The 21,204-nt window shown below is 40.3% G+C and overlaps 2 protein-coding genes across 3 annotated transcripts; one reads left to right on the top strand and one right to left on the bottom strand.

The window, feature by feature from the left end:
- Window positions 1-427: 427 nt before the first annotated feature.
- Window positions 428-18,982, top strand: Hmgcr (HMG coenzyme A reductase). Of its 2 annotated transcripts, none has more exons than XM_076523487.1 (9): window positions 428-581; window positions 12,692-12,912; window positions 13,673-13,784; window positions 14,146-14,233; window positions 14,314-14,611; window positions 14,977-15,128; window positions 15,955-16,513; window positions 16,648-17,888; window positions 18,038-18,982. In XM_076523487.1, exons 2-9 carry the CDS (start codon window positions 12,733-12,735, stop codon window positions 18,156-18,158), a joined length of 2,751 nt encoding a protein of 916 aa, XP_076379602.1. In that variant the 5' UTR covers window positions 428-581; window positions 12,692-12,732; the 3' UTR covers window positions 18,159-18,982. The 2 variants fall into 2 exon arrangements, with proteins under 2 accessions (XP_076379602.1, XP_076379603.1); XM_076523488.1 differs by lacking the exon at window positions 428-581 and adding an exon at window positions 5,463-5,766.
- On the bottom strand, window positions 18,616-20,345 carry Xpac (DNA repair protein complementing XP-A cells homolog Xpac). The gene is made up of 5 exons (XM_033485629.2): window positions 20,095-20,345; window positions 19,903-20,011; window positions 19,708-19,832; window positions 19,355-19,631; window positions 18,616-19,248 (listed from the first exon to the last, which is right to left on the bottom strand). The coding sequence occupies exons 1-5, from the start codon at window positions 20,226-20,228 to the stop codon at window positions 19,087-19,089; spliced, it is 807 nt and encodes a 268-aa protein (XP_033341520.1). The 5' UTR covers window positions 20,229-20,345; the 3' UTR covers window positions 18,616-19,086.
- Window positions 20,346-21,204: the final 859 nt, after the last annotated feature.

Genomic DNA, 21,204 nt, shown 5'->3' with positions numbered 1-21,204 from the left:
TGGCATTTTTTCTATGTAATAATAACATTGACTACTGACACAATATTTACAACAACTATTTACTGACAATATGTAGTAAATATGCAAACTATATCCATGAATTTGCAAAATATATGTATATACACAAAGTACGCTCAGTAATATGCACTTGCGTAGATACTAAAAATCTATAATATGGTATAAATTATGCAATACATAAAAATGTATTTAATAGATATATATATATTATTCGTAATTAATATGCTGAGTGATTTACATCGTGAGAAATATAATTGTTACATGATACATAATTAATTGATGTTATCAGTTCGTATCATCTCGCAGATAGTTCGAATTAAGAATATAGTTCGCGCGGAATACCCCAGATGTCGTTGAATTCGCATTAGAGAGCATTAGAGAGTGCAGAAGTGCAGTATGCTCGAGTATCATTGAGTATGCTGTCAATGGAAACAGTGTGTAAAATGTTAATTAAAACGTGAAATTGTGATAGAAAAAACAAATACAAATTGGCTGACATGCAGATCTCTATAGGATGATTTCTATCAGAAGCGTTTCTTAGTTTCCTTCGGATAAGTTTTACGGTACGTTTACAATCTCGGCATTTTCACTCTTCGTAGGTTATGCTTATGTATAGTGTTTGCATAACTTCTTTCATTTCTCGAAATCAATTTTGTTGCTTAAGAATAAGACTGATCGATCCCGTAATCATAACTTTATCCCGGAACTCAACATTTGCATCGGATCATTTAAATACAGGAAATATTTAAAAGTTCGTTTTTTATGAAACAGATTATGTTTTAGTTATACATATGTATATGTGTACAATATGTAGGACATTCTAACTCACATTTCGGTGATTGCTTATCCTCAGCATTAAAAAACAACGAAAATACTGAGGTAGAATTTGTTTACTATTTGAAAGTATAATTTCAACGGCAAATTATGTAGAAAACTACTTAGGTCTTGAATAGATAATTACATTTAATACAATTACTCTAATACAATTTAAATGTACAAGTTTAAACGTGCGCAATAGTAAGGATCTCATACATATGTCTATATAAAATATTTAACACGTTTTTAGAGATAGTGGAGTAGATGTAAAAAAATGCGATCGGAATATGGAACAATGTTAAACAGCTCGATGTGTATTTTTTTAGCAGCGCATGCAAGCGATAAATATCCGTGTCTCTCGTGGACCATTGGGTCATAGATGTTAGGAGATAATTAATTTCGAGCCGTCGTAGGATTTTGTACGTGTCGATTCAGGATTTCCATGCACATTGAACGGACACGGTGAATGAGTATGCCGGTCGCGTTTCTCGAGAGAAACCGCGCAAATACTTTGCGTTTATAAAGTCATGCGTACCGTGTTCCGTATGGACTTCAAATTATTCTTACAAAAGCGATAACAATCCGAGCAACTATTTATAAGTTAATAACGAGGAATTCCGTTTCCCTGACTAGCGATCACATCATCACACGTTCATCACATTTTCTCATTGAGAAGAACAGGCGAAGTAATTTTAATCTTCAAACTGAATCACGTTGTCCTAAAAGGATTGAATACCCGTTCGCCTGTAATCATCGCCGCTGCCATTTTGGTCCACGCAACTCCGTAGCTGCATTTTCAATTTCTCTCACCAGGATAGAAATGATTTCCAAACTATAAAATCGATAAATACACGTTAAGATCGACGAGAAGATGTTATCCATGTTTCCTCGTTTGCTCCAGAGTCTGCGATACTCGTATTAATTTAAGCACATGTTTATTACGATGTATAAATCATATCCGTTCGTCATTTATTGCAACCTTGTGTTCCAGTGGAAGAAGAGTTATGTTTTTTTAAAGAACCTAGTATGTACTGAAAAGCAGATATTACGAAACCTAAGCAACTTTTTGCTATAGAGATTTATCCCAGGGCCTAATGAATATCGGCAACCGATTATGGAAACCGTAATTTGTCTAGACCGCGTGACGTATTTTCGATATTAATATTCGCCGGCGTGTTCGTGAAAACACGGAACACGAGAGGCTTGCCCTAACGATCGATCGTGATTAAGATCACGTAACCCGTGGACTGAACACCGAACTCGCGGACAATTATGGTTTCAAGAACTTCCCCGAATCGAATTTGCAAGGTTCCCCTGAATTTTAAATAGTTCCGGGAAGTTTTACCGTAGAAGCCAGCTGCCAACGCGATTCCGACGAAATGTGACTACGGCCGGTTTCATGTATACCACCGAATTCTGTAATTGTTCCGCTCTGGAGTTTCGACGCGAGATCTTCCGCGGCGCAAATAAACTGACGTTCTTAATTTAGTTCTTAACCCACGGCCGTCGAGGTGGGGGGCCGAGTGTAGTTCCTTAAACCAATAATAATAATCGTCCATATCTATTTATTACAAACAAAGTTTCAGCCAAAGTCCCGTAGTACAGGGTGTCCCAAAAATGTCTCGCAATCCGAAAGTGGCGGGTTCCTCGGGTCATTTGAAGCAACTTTTTCCTTTACAAAAATTTTCTCCGAGGCACCATGAACGAGTTATTAACGAAAAACAGTGACCAATGAGAGGCGAGCTTAGCTGGCGCGAGGCGGCCGAGCCAACGGCGCCAGCGGTCGAGGCGGTCGAATCCCAGCTCAGCTAGCCCGAGGCGACCGAGCCAATGAGCGGAACTGGGCTTCGTGCGCTGATTGGCTGGGCCGCCTCGCGTCAGCCGTACTCGATTCTTATTGGTCACTGTTTTTCGTTAATAACTCGTTAACGGTGCGTCGGAGAACATTTTTGTAAAGGAAGAAGTTGCATCAAATGATCCGAGGAACCCGCCATTTCCATTTTTGGGACACTTTGTATAGGACCTGAGAAGAAAGCGCGAAACCCTCTGACGACCGAGGATAGAAAAGCTTCTGCGAAGCCAGAGGCTCGCGAAGAAGAAATTCGGTGGAACTTTGATTTTCGTAAGAACGGATCTTCGGGAGCATAGAAAAATAAATGAAAGTCAAGAGTGCTGTTTGCTCGCGCTAGTATTTATTATCGTTACCGTGGCTGCAGCTTTTCACCTTGAAAAAAGGTGACTGTCCTTCTTTCCGAGAACACCCTATGTAAATCCATTAGCGGTTCTGTTTGCGTACGAATCGAGCGAACAACGTAGCGAGCGAAGACACACGAACGTGGTTGATTTCCGGAAGTTTTTCAGGCTATCGCAACGTTTCCGAAACCCGGGTCCGTCGCTTCCCGCGGAACTGGGTCGTGTTATTGTGCGACTTTCGAATTGGTCGGAAATCGAAAAGCATCTTGCGACGCGCCGTTTAACTGCATTCCTGTTCTCCTAGCTACGCGCAAGTTGCGAAAGCTGCTATTGCCAATGCGTCTAACGGTTCGCCGTTACTCGGTGTTCACCTATTAGATCGTGCACCATCGGCGACAGAGAACGGATATATTGTCAACGGAGAACATCGGAAAATCGTGAAACGTGCTTTCGCCGTCGCAGTTTTCCCGTTAGTGTCGCGCGACCGGAAGCCGCCGAACCGCGTTCGATTTAAGCAGCAATCGCGGCACAGCGAAAACGCAGCCGCAAAGTGTTTGCGCGCCGCTTCACGCCACTCGACTCTCAACAATGAATCGTTCTTTGCGTTCGAGTATTTTGACACTAAACGTCGGCGGAAATTCAAAGCGACTACCTTGCCGAAGCGTGAAAATCGTCTTACAACATTCGACTCGACGATCAACAATATTCAATTACATCGAACATAATCTCAGGATCAACGGATTCTGTAGAGATTCAGATTACAATGTTTATCATTACAATGTTAATGATAATAACAATATCGCATTACAATGTTATAATCGCAAGTATGGCGATCGATTCGTCAAAAAAACTGATCCACGGGCGAAGTTTCGAACACCGGAAAATGGAAACGCGACCGCTCGTTCGCGGATCGTACGTCGAGCCAAATGGATCCTTCGATTCTCGCGGATCTATCGTAGATCACCGGTCAATAGTTTGCGAAACGCTGCAGGTCGTCAAGTATGAAATTCGTAGAAAGGAAGGCAAAGTTGCTTCATAGCTTACAAACATTAGGAATTATTTTATTTATCAAAGTATGCACCCACATTGTCTATGCAGTTTTGCCATTTAAGCGGCAGGTTGTTCAAGCCGGTGATATAAAACCCTGGCGGACGAGAGTCAATGAATTCCTGGCAGACCAGTTTTACAGCATTGTCGGAATTAAATTGTTTTCCTATTAAAAAATTGTTCAAATTGTGGAAGAAGCGATAGACAGTGGGGGCTAGGTCTGATGAGTATGGAGGATGATGAAGAAGTTCCAACTCCAATTCCTGTAGTTTTGCCACAGTCATTTGTGCAGTGTGTAATCTAACGTTATCATGCAATAAGATGGGAGTTGATTTGTTGACCAATATCTAGGTTGTTTTTCTTTAAGTTTTTGCATCATTTCGTCCAGTTGGTTGCAGTATATTTCTGCTGTGATCGGCGAGCCAGGTTTCATAAAGTCATAACGGATCTCACCTGCGCTAGACAGGTGTGATAACCTTTGATTCTGAGCAAACGCGTGGCTCATTGTTGAGGTCAAAATAACCTGTACGAAATTTGGCGAACCAATTTGATACTGTCTGCTGTTTAGTTACACTAGAGCCAAATACACTATTAATGTTTCACGCGTCTATTTCGTAGTTCCACGTAAGAGCTCATACTTCATAATAGCGCGAATTTTCGACCGTTCCGTGTTCAACAAAATTAATTTTTAAAAAAGTTTTCAATATTTTTTAGAGCTTAAAATAATTTCATTAAACAAGCGAGATTTGTAACTTCCCAACAAAAAAAAAACAGAACGGTAAAATATTAAGCCGATGTCAGATAATAAATGGTTGAAGTTGGCAATATTATCAACTACAAATTTCATCCTTGTCAACCTAATAACATCGATCTCTCTTTCTCTATCTCCGTTCGATTTAATCGCGAAATTTCATCGAAACAAGCTCGTCCGGCTTGCAACCTGTGCACGGACAAAGGAACTTCGAAGAATCCTTGAACAGCGAAATCTCTGTGCGCGTTTAATGGAATTTTTATTATAATTTTATCTCGGCTCGAAAAAACACGTGATCCAGGCACGGAGATTCAAGGATAGCGCGTCAAGTTTGCTCTTTCGCTGGCAACGATAACATTTAAGATGCTCGATTCCATCATCGATGCGAATATTGATCTCGCGCCGGCGACACGACGATCCGTAAATTCGTGTTCCCGATCGATAGGGTTGCAGACGATCGAGAACCCACGTGGTCGGGATCGGTGAAAGAGCGCGCAGAAATGCGGAGAAGCGAGGACTGCCGAGCGGGAGCGAAAAAAGACGATCGTTTTGAAGGGTCGATCGGCCCCGCCGCGTGCAAGCGCAGTTTCGTTAGTTGGCGAGCGCCGTGCTGTCGGTATCTCTTCGTCATACTTTTTTTTTTCAATTGTTGTCGTGCCTCCGATAGCCGTAGGTATCGAATCGCGATCGGGCCGTGTTGTAGAACCAATTGTCTTGTTCGTTTGAAAAAAAAAGAAAGGTAACGGTTCCAACGTCGCGTAAGAACATTCCTTTCTTTTCTTTTGCCGCGAGAGATGCAGTTTTTTTTCATCGTCGCCATGTAAACGATCGAGGAGGGTTTCCTCAAGAAGTGCTTCTTTTTTTTTCGTTCGTCGTGGCCACGTGCTCGCGCACTGTACGTCAACAGTTTCACCGACTTCTGCTCCGTGCAACCGTGCAAGGTACGCCGATCGCATTTTATTGCTGCTATACATATTCTTTAAGACGTAATTAATCTCGCGATTAGTTTAGGCGACGACGTTATCGCGCCCCTTTGATTCAATCGCCTCTGCTAATCCATGCACAGATTTTACATTTTATACTGTCTCTCTCTCTCTCTATATATATATATATATATATATATATATATATATATATAATTAATTCTGGTTTTTGATAAATTTTTTGATAATTTTTAATTGCGAATACACATTCGTTAATTTTGCCGATAGTTACATCGGCATTGCGCAGTCGACTGTCCGATCGTCACGGAATAATTTTTCACTGCTTTTGTTTGTACAATGAAATGTCCTTGCGAATTTTTCCGTTCTCAAAGTTATCTTTGATTACGGTTTTATCTTCCAATTACCCTAGCCAGTAGGAAGCTGGCCTCGGTTATTTGAATTCCGCTCGATCTTGGTTTTCCCGCGTCGAACGCGGCAAGTGTTTCCAATGAACATTCTTATTCATCTTCGCGCGAAACTTTCGAACGATACAAGAATATGCAAACTACATACGTACGTACTATGAAATTCCGCGCCGAAAAAAAAAACAATGACACACTTACCTAATCGTATGTATTCAGTACACTCGTTGGACTTTGTTGTACGCCATTCGCGTTAGTTATTACGGATTATTCGAATCGTTGTCTAATCAAATGACAAAGACTCGCCAAAGATTTTACAAGAAGAAGATTTTACCTGAAGAACCGGGAAACGAATCGAAACGCGAACCAAGGCACATTCGTCGAGGAGGAAGCGAATGGCCCAATTCCGGACAACTCGTTCAAGAGTATAACACTTAGATGACCGCATATTATTTCCCATAAGTTTACTCCCAAGACCAGAAACAGTGCAGCAAAAGCATTGCGGTATGCTTTGAGCGTCTTCTGGTTAAATTTGTACCACAAAATTGCCATGAAAAGCTTCTAGATTTAAATTTATACTCCAAAATTGCCTTGAAAAGCTTCTAGATTTAAATTTCTACTCCAAAATTGCCTTGAAAAGCTTCTAGATTTAAATTTCTACTCCAAAATTGCCATGAAAAGCTTCTAGATTTAAATTTCTACTCCAAAATTGCCTTGAAAAGCTTCTAGATTTAAATTTCTACTCCAAAATTGCCTTGAAAAGCTCCTAGATTTAAATTTGTACCCCAAAATTGCCATGAAAAGCTTCTAGATTTAAATTTATACTCCAAAATTGCCTTGAAAAGCTTCTAGATTTAAATTTCTATTCCAAAATTGCCTTGAAAAGCTCCTAGATTTAAATTTGTACCCCAAAATTGCCATGAAAAGCTTCTAGATTTAAATTTATACTCCAAAATTGCCATGAAAAGCTTCTAGATTTAAATTTATACTCCAAAATTGCCATGAAAAGCTTCTAGATTTAAATTTATACTCCAAAATTGCCTTGAGAAGCTTCTAGATTTAAATTTCTACTCCAAAATTGCCATGAAAAGCTTCTAGATTTAAATTTATACTCCAAAATTGCCTTGAAAAGCTTCTAGATTTATGGTTCTGTTCTTCTTTATCCGATCATCTTCATTCTTCCGATTGTTCGGACTCGTTCGAACTTACGTTTAATTGCATATAGCTTCACGTTTGCGCGCAATAATCTCGTCGTCATTATCATTATTTCGGGCACGCCTTTCAAAATTTTCCAAATTAGTGCTATCGTACACACTATCTTCGGAATAAGTATATCGCTCGATATATCGGACAAATCGTCTGCGCGACACTCCAGAGAATCCGTTTCGTTACGCAAATTAGTATTCCTTCTTGACATTATTCGACGGAATTTAATATTCTTTAAATTGAATTTATTACGTGAATACGAAAGTTCATGATTTATATACGCATTAAACTCTGAAATATGGATAGGTTATCGAATAGTTTATAATACTTAGCAGCTACCGTTAGATCAGATAATTTAACAAAAATGGAGAGATAAAAACAAGTCTGGTCGCCGGTCTCATACGTTTCAGCACGAGAAATCTCGCGAGCGGTCGTTTAAGTGTTAATACCGACGAAAGCCGGCGATTGGTCAAAAATGGACGAAAATATCTTCTTCGGATCGATTAGGAGAAAAAAAAGAACGGTGTCCCGACGAAAACGAGGTCGTCGCGTGGATCGAAATCGGCACGATCGAAAAAAGCATGTACCTTATGCGCGATTATCATCGTGGCACAGTATTTCATCGTTCGTTGTGCGTCCGACCATACTTTCTAGCTATTCGACGAAGATTCAAATTGCTCCCGCGGCTTTCACGATTCCTTAATTTTCACTCTTTTTGCCGAGCAACAATCGAAGATCGCGGCACCGTTTCACGGCTCCGGAGGGGATTACAGTAATGTCTCTCTAATTGACGCCCGGATTGCGCACAAAAATGGACAATTTCGGAAGAGGAGATACGATTATTCGAGCCTTGCGGTTTATTTTTATACTTATAAATTGTCCACGATTATAAAAACGAGTCGCAACGCTCGAATAATCGCATCTCCTCTTCTCAAATTATCCATTTTAATGAATAATATGGGCGTCAGTAAGGAAAACATTAATTTACAGTAATGTCTCTCTAATTGACGCTCCGATTGTCCAAGAAAATGGGCAATTTGGGAAGGGGAGATACGAATATTCGAGCTTTTAGGGTCGCTTTTATGGTCACTGATTCTCAACAATTATAAAAACGGGCTACAAGGCTCGAACAATCGTATCTCCTCTTCCCAAATTATCCATTTTAGTGGATAATCTGAGCGTCGGTAAGGGAAACATTACTGTATTCTGGGTCCGCAGCGACGTGGAGATTCTGGGGAATTCTAGCCGAGCATTTGCACAACAAATATACATCGCGGCGATAATTTATTTTCAATCGTGACCAGCTTTCGAGATCGCGCATCGCAGAAACCACGTACGAACGTTGGGCAGAGTATGACGCCCGAGTGTTCCCCCCGACCGAATTCAGTATCTCAGAATCGTCGGTTTGCGATTACGAAGTCCTGACACCCTGGAAATCGGTTCTCCATGGGTTTCGTGGCTCGAAACGCTTTTCGTCGTATCTCTCGGTTGACTGTAAGTTTATCGGCGTGCGATCTATAGTAATGTCTCTCTAATTGACGCTCGGATTGTCCACTAAAATGGACAATTTGGGAAGAGGGGACACGATTATTCGAGCCTCGCGGCTCATTTTTATATAATTGTGGACAATTTATAACTATGAAAATAAACCGCGAGGCTCGAATAATCGTATCTCCTCTTCCCAAATTGTCCAATCTTCTGCACAATCTAAGTGTCAATCGCGGAGAATTTATTGTAGAGTAATGTCTCTGTAATTGACGCTCGGATTGTCCACTAAAATGGACAATTTGGGAAGAGGAGACACGATTATTCGAGCCTCGCGGCTCATTTTTATATAATTGTGGACAATTTATAACTATGAAAATAAACCGCGAGGCTCGAATAATCGTATCTCCTCTTCCCAAATTGTCCAATCTTCTGCACAATCTAAGAGTCAATCATGGAGAATTTATTGTAGAGTAATGTCTCTCTAATTGACGCTCGGATTGTCCACTAAAATGGACAATTTGGGAAGAGAAGACACGATTATTCGAGCCTCGCGGCTCATTTTTATGATCGTGGACAAATTATAACTATGAAAATAAACCGCGAGGCTCGAATAATCGTATCTCCTCTTCCCAAATTGTCCAATCTTCTGCACAATCTAAGAGTCAATCATGGAGAATTTATTGTAGAGTAATGTCTCTCTAATTGACGCTCGGATTGTCCACTAAAATGGACAATTTGGGAAGAGAAGACACGATTATTCGAGCCTCGCGGCTCATTTTTATGATCGTGGACAAATTATAACTATGAAAATAAACCGCGAGGCTCGAATAATCGTATCTCCTCTTCCCAAATTGTCCAATCTTCTGCACAATCTAAGAGTCAATCATGGAGAATTTATTGTAGAGTAATGTCTCTCTAATTGACGCTCGGATTGTCCACTAAAATGGACAATTTGGGAAGAGAAGACACGATTATTCGAGCCTCGCGGCTCATTTTTATGATCGTGGACAAATTATAACTATGAAAATAAACCGCGAGGCTCGAATAATCGTATCTCCTCTTCCCAAATTCGCCATTTTTCTGCAGAATCTGAGCGTCAGTTAGGGAGACATTACTGTATTCGCAAGGGAGATTCGCCGGGTTTCCGGAAACGTTGTATGACGCTTGAGTATTCCCCCCCGACCGAATTCAGTATCTCAGAATCGTCGGTTCACGATTACGAAGTCCTGACACTCTGGAAATCGGTTCTCCATGGGTTTCGTGGCTCGAAACGTTTTTCGTTGTATCTCTCGGTTGACTGGTAAGTTTATCGGCGTGCGATCTATTCGCGAGGGAGATTCGCCGGGTTTCCGGAAACGTTCGACGCTCAACTTTATTTAAATGACAATGCAGAACCGCGAAAATAATGGATGTGGAGGTGGATGCGCTTTCAGCGCCAGTACCATTCAATGGGAGAAGAGGTCAGTGGTCAGTCGATTGTACAAAAGTTCTCGCTGACTCTTGGAAAGTTACCGACCTTGGCAGACATTTCATTCTTACAACTATCCGCCGTTCAATTAGCTCGGTTTTCGCGGATTCGCGTTGATGCTGTCACGCGTACCAAGTAAACGTTCGTCTGATCGCTTCTGGAAGATTTGATTCCGCAGAATCTGCCGATTTCAATCTAAATGCCCGCCGTTCGTTAAGCCTCGTGCCGCCGTCGACTCTGTGTGCTCGAGTTTATTTCGAATCGAGTTTCCATCGTGCCTAATTTAAGCCGACAAGTTGTATCGAGTCGATTAAGAAAGGAAGAAGTGCGTTCGAAAATAAATTCGAGTCTCAAGGATCATGCGAATCCGCTAGGATTCGTCTGGCGGTGCGACGATGGCCTCCGACGGGCTTCCAAAACTCTTTCACTTACAGTAATGTCTCTAATTGACGCCCAGATTGACCACAGAAATGGACAATTTGGGAAGTGGAGATACGATTATTCGAGCCTCACGGTTTATTTTTATAGTTATAAATTGTCCATGATTATAAAAACAAGCCGCAAGGCTCGAATAATCGCGTCTCCTTTTCCCAAATTATACATTCTAGTGCACAATCTGAGCGTCAGTAAAGGAAACATTACAATAAATTCTCCGTAATTGACACTTAGATTGTGCAGAAGATTGGACAATTTGGGAAGGGGAGATACGATTATTCGAGCCTCGCGGTTTATTTTTATAGTTATAAATTGTCCATGATTATAAAAACAAGCCGCAAGGCTCGAATAATCGAGTCTCCTCTTCCCAAATTATCCATTTTCGTGGACAATCTGAGCGTCAGTGAGGGAGACATTACTGTATTTAGGAACGTCGCTATTTTTAGCGATAGAATTTTTTGAATAACTGATCCACGGAGTCTCTCTGATTCTAATCTGTCCGGTCACCTCTTCGGCCGCCTCTCCAGCTGCGAAGTCCGGTAAAAACGGAATTTAGAATTTCATCGAAGGAAACCGTCGGTTGGCGTGGCCACGTGTCGGATCGTATTGCACAATCGAAGGTATTATGCCTATGTGGAGCATTATTGATACACGGCCGAGGCATCGTGCCGCAATAACCGGTCCCTCTCGCGCTTTCCCCAAACCCAGAAGAGACCTCTTCGTCTTCTCTCGCCTCTTGGCCCGCACCCAGGCACCCTCGTCTCCAGTCTCCCAAGTGTAAACGAAGCGAACCGGCAAGTTTTCCCTGTCGATTTCACCATTTCGAATATATCCGACGATCGTTGCTTCTTTCAAGTTCACCGATTCCGAGACCACTCTCGGTTTCATCTCGTTTAAGATACGAATGAAAGCGTTCTGCATACCACACAAGGGGAATCGAAGATGTCCTAGATGGGGAACCAACCGGAAACTTGCTAATAGTATTTTTGTATAGCGTGCTGGTAGTAACCGTACGAAAAGAAATTCATTGATCTTTGAAAACGGTTAACCCTTTGCGGACCAAGCCGCGCGACGGGTATTGCCGTCGCTATGGACGACAGGTATTGGATATAAAATAAAAATGTTATAAGATATAATTATATTATTATAAGATTATAAATATGTGGAAAACTTCGCTGGTTTCCCTGGTAGCGAACACAGAATGGCTGACTCGTCAAACTGAAATTCGTTCTGAACCTACGGTTAAATTAATAAATTTATATTAATAATTAACACTATGCCGTCCGCAGATCTTAGATATGATTCTTTTGTTTGACGCCGGCATAGTAGTTTGGAAATTTTAGATTAAAAGAAAAAAATGTCGAAGATGACGGTAACGTAAATTTCTAAAATTAAGATATGTCGTCCAAGAATTTTCGCACTTAATTCTTAGTTAAACCAGCGCAATGCTATAGTTAGTTTTTTAAAATGGCACCAAAGCGGAACCACCGGCATACAATGGATAGTTTTTGCATGGCACTTTTGTTTGAATTTTAGATTTTAACAAAAATTTCGAAGATGGCGGTAATATAAATTCCTGAAATTAAGATAAATCATCCAAGAATTTTCGTACTTAATTCTTCGTTAAATAAGCACAATGCTATATAGTTAGTTTGCTGCCTTTCAACACCCAAGAAATATAGTGCAAATGTTATTTCAGTTTTTTAAAATGGCACCAATGTGGTACCACCGGCATACAACAGATAGTTTTTGCATGGCACCAGCGTGGTGCCACCGGACGGCACGGTGTTAATAAATTAATAAAAAAAAAAAAACGGTAAAAAGACTTGGGCGGCTATTTGCCGACACTCGTCCGCAAAGAGTTAAATTACACGAGCGAACGGATTGTTTGCAGAGTGAACTATTCAACGATCGGATGTTGCAGATTGTAAATAGTTACCGAGAAGGAGAACGTGTACAAGAATCATGCTGAAACATTGGTTCGAAATCCACGGCCGGTTTTGCGCCGGGCATCCCCTGGAGGTGATCGTGTCCACTTTCACCCTAACGGCATGCATCCTGAACATGGAGACCGGAAATGGACAGCCACGGGACGAGGCTCTGCCAGTGACTTCGCACTGTCGGGCCGGTAGATGTAATTCGGACGTAAGCTGGATTATGTTACACGATTTTGCAGGATGTTGAAAAGAGTCTCTCCGCGACGCGTTAACCCATTGATTGCCAACTACGAGATATCTCGTAGTAAGCGTCTCTACCAAAAACTGCCAGCTATGAGATATCTCGTAGTGGGTGCTGCAAGTTTAGATTGGCTACAAACGGCTATTTGAGTTAGGAACTATTAGAAAGGATGAATGAAAAATGTATATAGTGTAGAGAACATATTGATTGTCAATAAAAAAAAAATACTGTAAATGCCATTGCAAAATATTGTATCGGTAACTTAATATTATTATATTTTGTAAAACTTCGTGTTTTTTTTTTCTTTAAAATAAAACCGTGGCACCATATTGATGGCAACATATTGATTATCAAAAAAAAGATTCTGTAAATGCCATTGCAATATTATATCGGTAACTTAATATTATTATATTTTGTAAAACTTCGTGTTTTCTTTAAAATAAAACCGTGGCACCATATTGATGGCAACATATTGATTATCAAAACAAATACTGTAAATGCCATTGTAATATTATATCGTATTCTCTTTAAAATAATACCGTGGCACCCAGGGCAAGACGCGCTAAATTTGCGCGGCAGTAAATGGGTTAAGACGTTTACGATGGTTCAGGGATCGCGGATCCGACTGCAACAGCATATCGTGGAGAGATTCGTTCGACGCATCCTGTTGTTATCATTCGATCGAATCCTTAATAAATCTGTAATGATGTCTACTCGGTGTTGCCAGGATCTGAACGCAGCCGATATTATAGTAATGACGATAATACGATGTCTCGCGATACTCTTCACCTACCATCAGTTCCGAAATCTGCAGAAGCTGGGCTCCAAGTACATTTTAGGTGAGCACACGCCCCGAATCGTTGGATCCTAAAATCACCGGCTGGATCAAGATCGACGCGTTCCACGTGCCTGCAACGATCCTGCGCGGCTCGGCGTTATTTCTATAGCCGGATTTTCTCGCGGCATGCGTGAAAGCTTTCAGTGTCAGTGAAAGTTCCATAGAAAGCGACAGCGTTTCGTCGTCGCGGTAACAGGCGACGACATTTCGACGGTCGCGTCGTCTGCATGAAATCTAATTGCTAAAAATTCCGCGGACTTCTGGTACGCGGTGCCGCATAAGCAAACAATCTTTGTTATACTCTTGCACGCGAATGCGCGCGCGAGTATCCGAATTAACTTTCGATTGCTTTGTTCGTTTAGGTATCGCAGGCCTGTTCACCGTGTTCTCCAGCGTTGTGTTCACGTCCAGCGTAGTCAATTTTGGACGCAGCGATATCTCGGACTTGAAGTATGTTATGTCATTCGATTAGCTCCGCTTTCCCTTTCGTCCCCGTTGCGCGTAAACAGTGATTCCTCGTTTTTTTTCAGGGACGCGTTGTTCTTCTTCCTGCTCATCATCGATCTCTCCAAGGCCGCGATATTAGCCCAGTTGGCATTGAGCTCCAGAAGCCAGGAGGAGGTGCGAGCAAACATCGCTCGCGGCATGTCCCTCCTAGGACCGACCATAACTTTGGACACGTTGGTGGAAACTCTGCTAATCAGTATAGGGTCTCTGTCTGGCGTCAGAAGACTGGAAATCCTGTGCGGCTTCGCCTGCCTCGGAGTCCTCGTTAATTATATCGTTTTTATGACCTTCTATCCTGCCTGTCTGTCGCTCATCCTTGAGGTAATCCCCGTTATTATCATGCGAACCCTAGCTTACGCACTCGTTGCTGCTTAAAACGGCACATTCGATAAAGCAACTAATGTAATGTAACTGCGAGGAGGACGATTACTGTGAGCGGCCTCGTATCTTCGGCTGATCTAGCATCTCTTAATCCTTAGTTAGACAACTTTACAATTTACAAAAAAAAGAGAAACCGATCTTTCTGCGTAAGATATAGTTTCACGTGTTACGTATCAAATATTTGTTCCTCTTTGAAATTTCGAGACCAAAATGTCATTGTACAAACCAAGGGTTAAGATTAGCAGCCTGTAAGCCGAGAGCGTCGCATTTTAGCGCAACAATCTCACATCACCATAATTTTTCAGCTGTCCCGCGGGACGAATAGCATGAAGCCTTTGAGCCCTGACAAGATCTTCATGATTCATCCATTGAACGAGGAGGATCAAAAGCCAAATCCGGTAGTGGAACGCGTCAAGTTGATCATGATCGCTGGCCTATTTGTGGTACATGCTAACAGGTAGCATATATTGTCCGGCTATAATTCTCTTGTTCGCCGAGCGTGCACGTGCTGGGTTGCCAACTGAGACGGATTCGTTATTTTGTACATCAGATACCGACATTCGTACGCGGCCTCCTGGAAGGGGGAAGCGACAAAATGTTATCTCTTATCTGCCCCTACCTACGTCTATGCTTTTTCTTTTCTTTTTTTTCACGAATTTGTCGACTTCTTGTTTGACGATTTTCTTGTGCCCAACATCCGCGGGTCAGGTTCAACTTTTTACATAGTAATACAGCTGTATGTTTAATTCATGGACAATGAATTTCCAAGAATGGAGATAGCATCGCGGAGGGGTTTGGACTCCTTAACCCTTTGGACGCTATGTTAGGAAGCAGTGTATTGCTCGGCGGTGGCTGGTTAAGAATGTCGGTAATTATTGATTCCTTTGCATTGTATCCGAGGACTAACTACTCTGTCGAAATAGTTCCGTGATCGGAGAGGACAGCATTTAGTACAAAATACGGAAGGACTCGTCGCGAGATTTCTTATATATGATTAACACGTATAACGAGCTCTATAATTTTCTTAATTTTAAGACCGGCCCATCTATAATGCACATATAACATAGCTTAAGTTTCTTTATGTCGCGCTTTTTATCATTATTACCGACGAAGATCTGGTGCAACTTTTCTCGCAAGTATTCGCGTGGCCGTCGACATTAGAATTAATTTCCATTGAATCAGCGTTAAAGATCAATGTCGCTTGCACTTATGCATGTAATTCATAAGTTTGGAGAATCGCATAAATACTGGCAGTTAAAATGTAATGCTCTGGTGTGTTGCAGCCGCTGGCCTTTTAAGAACGATGAAAACGACCACTCGGTGGAAGGCAAGGTTTCACCCACGAATTCTCGTATCGTAGCGAACGCTTACAACAAGACGGAGAGCCAGACTGAAGTTAAGGCGTACTTGATGAACTGGCTGTCGGTCAGCGCGGACAACATTATCATATTGATATTGCTACTCGCGCTGGCGATCAAGTTCATCTTCTTCGAGGACAAGGGCGACATCGCGAAGCAGTTGAGGTTCAAGGAGGAGGACGACACCGAAGAGAAGGCTGAGACCGAGTACACGGAACTCGTAGATACCGCTGCTATGGACGTTTCGTTGCGTCAACGGTTCGGAGAATCTCATCCCACGATACGATCCACTATTTTTCCTTTGTCCGGGGTTGGCGGTGGATGGATCGAGGTAGAAAATGAATCGCAGTTGGAATTCATCGACAAAGAGGTGCAAACCGACAGCAGACAGTCAAGCGTCGATTTGTCCAGCAGTAAAAGCTCGTCACCGCAGTCAACGGTTCCTAGACCCATAGAGGAATGTCTTGAAATATACAAGTCCGAGGTAGTTATGGCTGTTATTAGCCGGTCGATCTCGATAGACGGAAGTGTATTGTGATTCGGCAAAAGCATTGTTTCGTTTTTTGAAAATATTAAACGTGCCAAGGTCAAATGTCTCATTCTCTTTCGTGTTTGCAGCTTGGAGCAAGTGCGCTCACGGATGAGGAAGTGATCCAGCTAGTGAAACAGAAGCACATAGCTGCTTATCAGCTGGAGAAAGCCGTTGGGGATATGGAGCGCGGCGTGAAGATCAGACGACTGATAATTGCGGAGGCTGGAAAGTTCGTGGAAGACTTAGTGGATCTTCCGTACACGGAATACGACTACTCGAAAGTGTTAGGCTCGTGTTGTGAAAATGTTATAGGGTACGTGCCGATGCCGCTCGGTATTGCTGGCCCGTTGTTAATCGACGGTAAGTTCTACCACGTGCCGATGGCGACTACCGAGGGATGCCTGGTAGCATCCACCAATCGAGGTAGCAGAGCGCTCTTAAAATGTGGTGTAACGAGTCGTGTGGTGGCCGACGGAATGACTAGGGGGCCAGTCGTTAGGTTCCCGAATATCGTTAGAGCCAGCGAGGCGATGGCCTGGATGCAGGACTCAGAAAATTTTCAAAAAATGAAGGATCATTTCGATTTAACTAGTAGATTCGCAAGATTGTCCAAGATCCACATACGTATCGCTGGTAGACACTTGTTCGTTCGATTTGTGGCAATCACCGGCGACGCCATGGGGATGAACATGCTGTCCAAGGGCACGGAGAAGTCACTGCATACCGTCAAGGAATATTTCCCCGATATGGAGATCTTATCGTTAAGTGGCAACTTCTGTGCCGACAAGAAACCCGCTGCTGTCAATTGGATCCAAGGCAGAGGCAAGAGTGTGGTCTGCGAGGCGATTGTACCCGCTGACGTGGTCACTAACGTTCTCAAAACTTCGGTCCATGCTTTGGTCGATGTGAATATAAGCAAGAACATGATCGGTTCTGCCATAGCTGGCAGCGTAGGCGGTTTCAATGCCCACGCTGCGAACATTGTTACCGCGATTTACATAGCCACCGGTCAAGATCCAGCACAGAATGTTGGTAGTAGCAATTGTATGACCTTGATGGAACCCTGGGGAGCCGACGGTACAGACCTATACGTATCTTGCACAATGCCAAGCATAGAAATAGGCACCGTTGGAGGTGGGACCGGTCTTCCGGCACAAGGGGCGTGTTTAGCTATGTTAGGAGTTAAAGGAGCCAACGCTAATCAACCTGGTGAGAACGCCAGCAGATTAGCTAGAATCGTATGCGCTACAGTACTCGCTGGTGAATTGTCACTCATGGCTGCACTGACAGCCGGTCATTTAGTCAAAAGCCATCTCAGGCACAACAGGTAAGGATAAGAAGAAATACACTTTCTCTCTGTTACTATGGTATACATCTCTGAGTAAATCTGGAATATGTATCATAATACAGAACAGAGGTGACAATATGTTTTTTCCGATAATAAATAATTTTAATGACGTTAATCACCTGTTTCAGATCAACTACTATGGTGTCGAACGCATTGACTGTTCCTCAGACTAAAGTGGGAGATACATTGACTGTGCCAATAATGCAGCCTGTACAAAATGTTTGTAAGAAGTTCTTAGACAAGTCTTAGCCTTAATCGTACATAAACTGGTTCCGGTTCGATCTTGCAGTAGAATCTACGTACGTGACGTCGTACAACTGCTTCAGCGTAATATTCCAAAGAAATAATGTTTCGTTTATGTACGTGGAAGAAAATATATACATATATATATGTATGTATGTATGTATGTATGTACCAAAAAGACAGAGAGAGAGAGAGAGAGAGACAGGGCTAAAGAGAAACGAGAATAACGTCAAGAATCTTAACGGAAACACAGTGATATAGATACTAAACTATAAAAGTACTTCGAATATATTACACGAGAGACTTACGTTGCAGATAAAGCATAGAAGTCTTGAATGCAATGAAATGCGTACACTTATTTTTTGCAAAAGAACTACACAATTAACATAATGGTTGTATGAAATTAGCGATTTGTGCGAGGATTATTTTTACGTACAGGATCATATGTTTACATAGTGCAATATTAATTTGTAGATATAGTAATTTAATTGGACAGACCGTCATAATGTAACAGTAAGAGATAATGTAATCAAGGACAGTACAGTAGTATATTGAGTACAATCAAACCGATGAATGTTCTCTAGAAATAGAGGAATATATACAAAATTATGGTATTGCATTGCAAATAAATAGATCGAATTATGTTGTTTATTTGCGAATATTTCAGTAATCTAAAAGCTAGACAAGATCGTTAAAAATGTAAACGTATTATAATGTACAAAATTTTATTTCAGTACAAACGCATTCAATTCCAATGGAAAAAAGTATTTAAAAAAAAAGGACGATAAGAAAAATATATAATAAATTAATGATTTAAAAAAAATCACAAATTTTGAGTTTCTTTCAATATCTGCATGCAAATAAGGAAGCAAATACTATAATATAACACGGCTTAATGAAATATTTTCACTAAAACCTACAATAGAATTAAAATTCACATTTTTTCGAAAGTTTCTTCATAGCCGCAAGTGATACATGTATGTGTATACGTATCATCTTCTTCATTGTATGTATCTCCTCCAAATTCGTGAACATGAGAAGCTTTCGATGTTTTATCGTACATCGAACTTCTAACTTGCATCCGCAATTGTTTAATCTATCGAAAGGAACGATTCTTTATTAGCTAAGAAATATTTGAGATAGAGTAATATTTCATAATTTTAACACAAGAATAATATTAAAGTTCTACATATGTTTTATACCTTTTTATTAAATTTTTTAATTTTTGTTCCTTCTCGCTTAGTATCCCGGGTTTCCTTCTCTTCTAACAATTTGTCTTCAGAACCCCAAACTTGTAGTGCTCTCTGCTCTACTTGTAATTGTAAATACAATTTCATTTCACCCCAATGCGAATTATGGGGATTCTTTTTTGTGATATATTTTAATATAGGCTCTCGCCCATCAAAATCACAATCCTTCAATAGATATTCTTGCTTGGCCTCTGTTTTTGTGATGAAAGTATGTTTTCCCTTAGGATCTCTGTAAAATCGAGTAAATCAATTTACTTGAATTTATTTAATCTGGTAAAGAAAGATAACTCGAACAGTGATATCACCTGCATTTATCGCATACAGATAAATCAAACTTTTGTAATAAATATGAATCTTTAAACTCATTTTGGCATTCTTCGCAATGAGGTAAATTACTTATAATCGGGGCAGGTGGTTCTGTTATTTTCAACTGTAATAAAAACAGATTAGTCTCTTAATAGTCTTAACCTTATTGCATAGTTGTTAATTATGTAATTTACCATCTCATCTTCCAAATCATCATCTTCCTCTATGAGAAAGCCACCACCACTGAGTTTAATCTGTTGGTCTTGTACTTTAGTTTTTTTATTATTTGAATTTCCATTCTCTCTTTAAATGACATATATCACAATATTTAAAATTTTTGTGCAGAACTTCTATAAATCAAAATTTATGTAAAATATATTATTTACCTTTTGGAGTAAGGATGCGATACAATTTTTGAACTTCTTAAAAGCAATGCTTTTTGACGATTGCGTTCACAACGTTCTTTGTAGAGACGGCAACTGTCTAACGACTTGAGAAAATCTTCCTCTGCTGTAGACATCTTTTCACAATACTGATCTTCTTGTAGAACTACACAAATGTAATTAAATAATTTGATTTATACTAAATGCGTGAAGCCCTCTTTAAGGTACAGTATTTACATTACAGTAGCGCCGCCTGTAGAAAAATAAAGAAGCTGTTTTAAACTAAGTACAGCGCCAGTTCACGTAGTGATATAATATTGTATATAATATTATATTTAATATTATATATTAATTTTATATTATATATATTATATATAATATTATATATAATATTAAACTATTTGTCAAAATTATCCACATACGATAATTCTGATTGTTTAGAGTTATGACACAGGTGCCGCCACTTTACTAATTTCATTAGATTTTAATTTTGACACCATTTTTAAATGGATTATTTACAGAAATACGATTGCTTTGTATTGTATCATTCATCAATCTTCTTGTAGAACTACACAATTATAATTAAATTTGATTTATACTAAATGCATGAAGCCTTCTTTAAGGTACAGTATTTACATTACAGTAGCACCGCCTGTAGAGAAATGAAGAAGCTGTTTTAAATCTAAGTACAGCGCCAGTTTACGTAGTGATATAATATTATATATAATATTATATTTAATATTATATATTAATATTATATTATTTATATTATATATAATATTATATATAATATTAAACTATTTGTCAAAATTATCCACATACGATAATTTTGATTGTTTAGAATTATGACACAGGTGCCGCCACTTTACTAATTTCATTAGATTTTAATTTTGACACCATTTTTAAATGGATTATTTACAGAAATATGATTACTTTGTATTGTATCATTCATATTCGAATGAAAAATAAAACTTTGCTTACAAATTCATTACAGCTTAGTAAATGCACTTTCTTGATGTGTTCATGAGAATATAAGCTTATTTTTTTGGGCGGGAAATTGAACAATGATAGAATCTGAAGTTTGCGGATAGTGATTTTTAAAATAAACCAATC

This window comes from Megalopta genalis, chromosome 7 (assembly GCF_051020955.1).
Source record: "Megalopta genalis isolate 19385.01 chromosome 7, iyMegGena1_principal, whole genome shotgun sequence".
Lineage (NCBI taxonomy): Eukaryota > Metazoa > Arthropoda > Insecta > Hymenoptera > Halictidae > Megalopta > Megalopta genalis.
The sequence above is the reverse complement of the archived record's forward strand: the minus strand, read 5'-3'. Positions and strand labels throughout refer to the sequence as shown.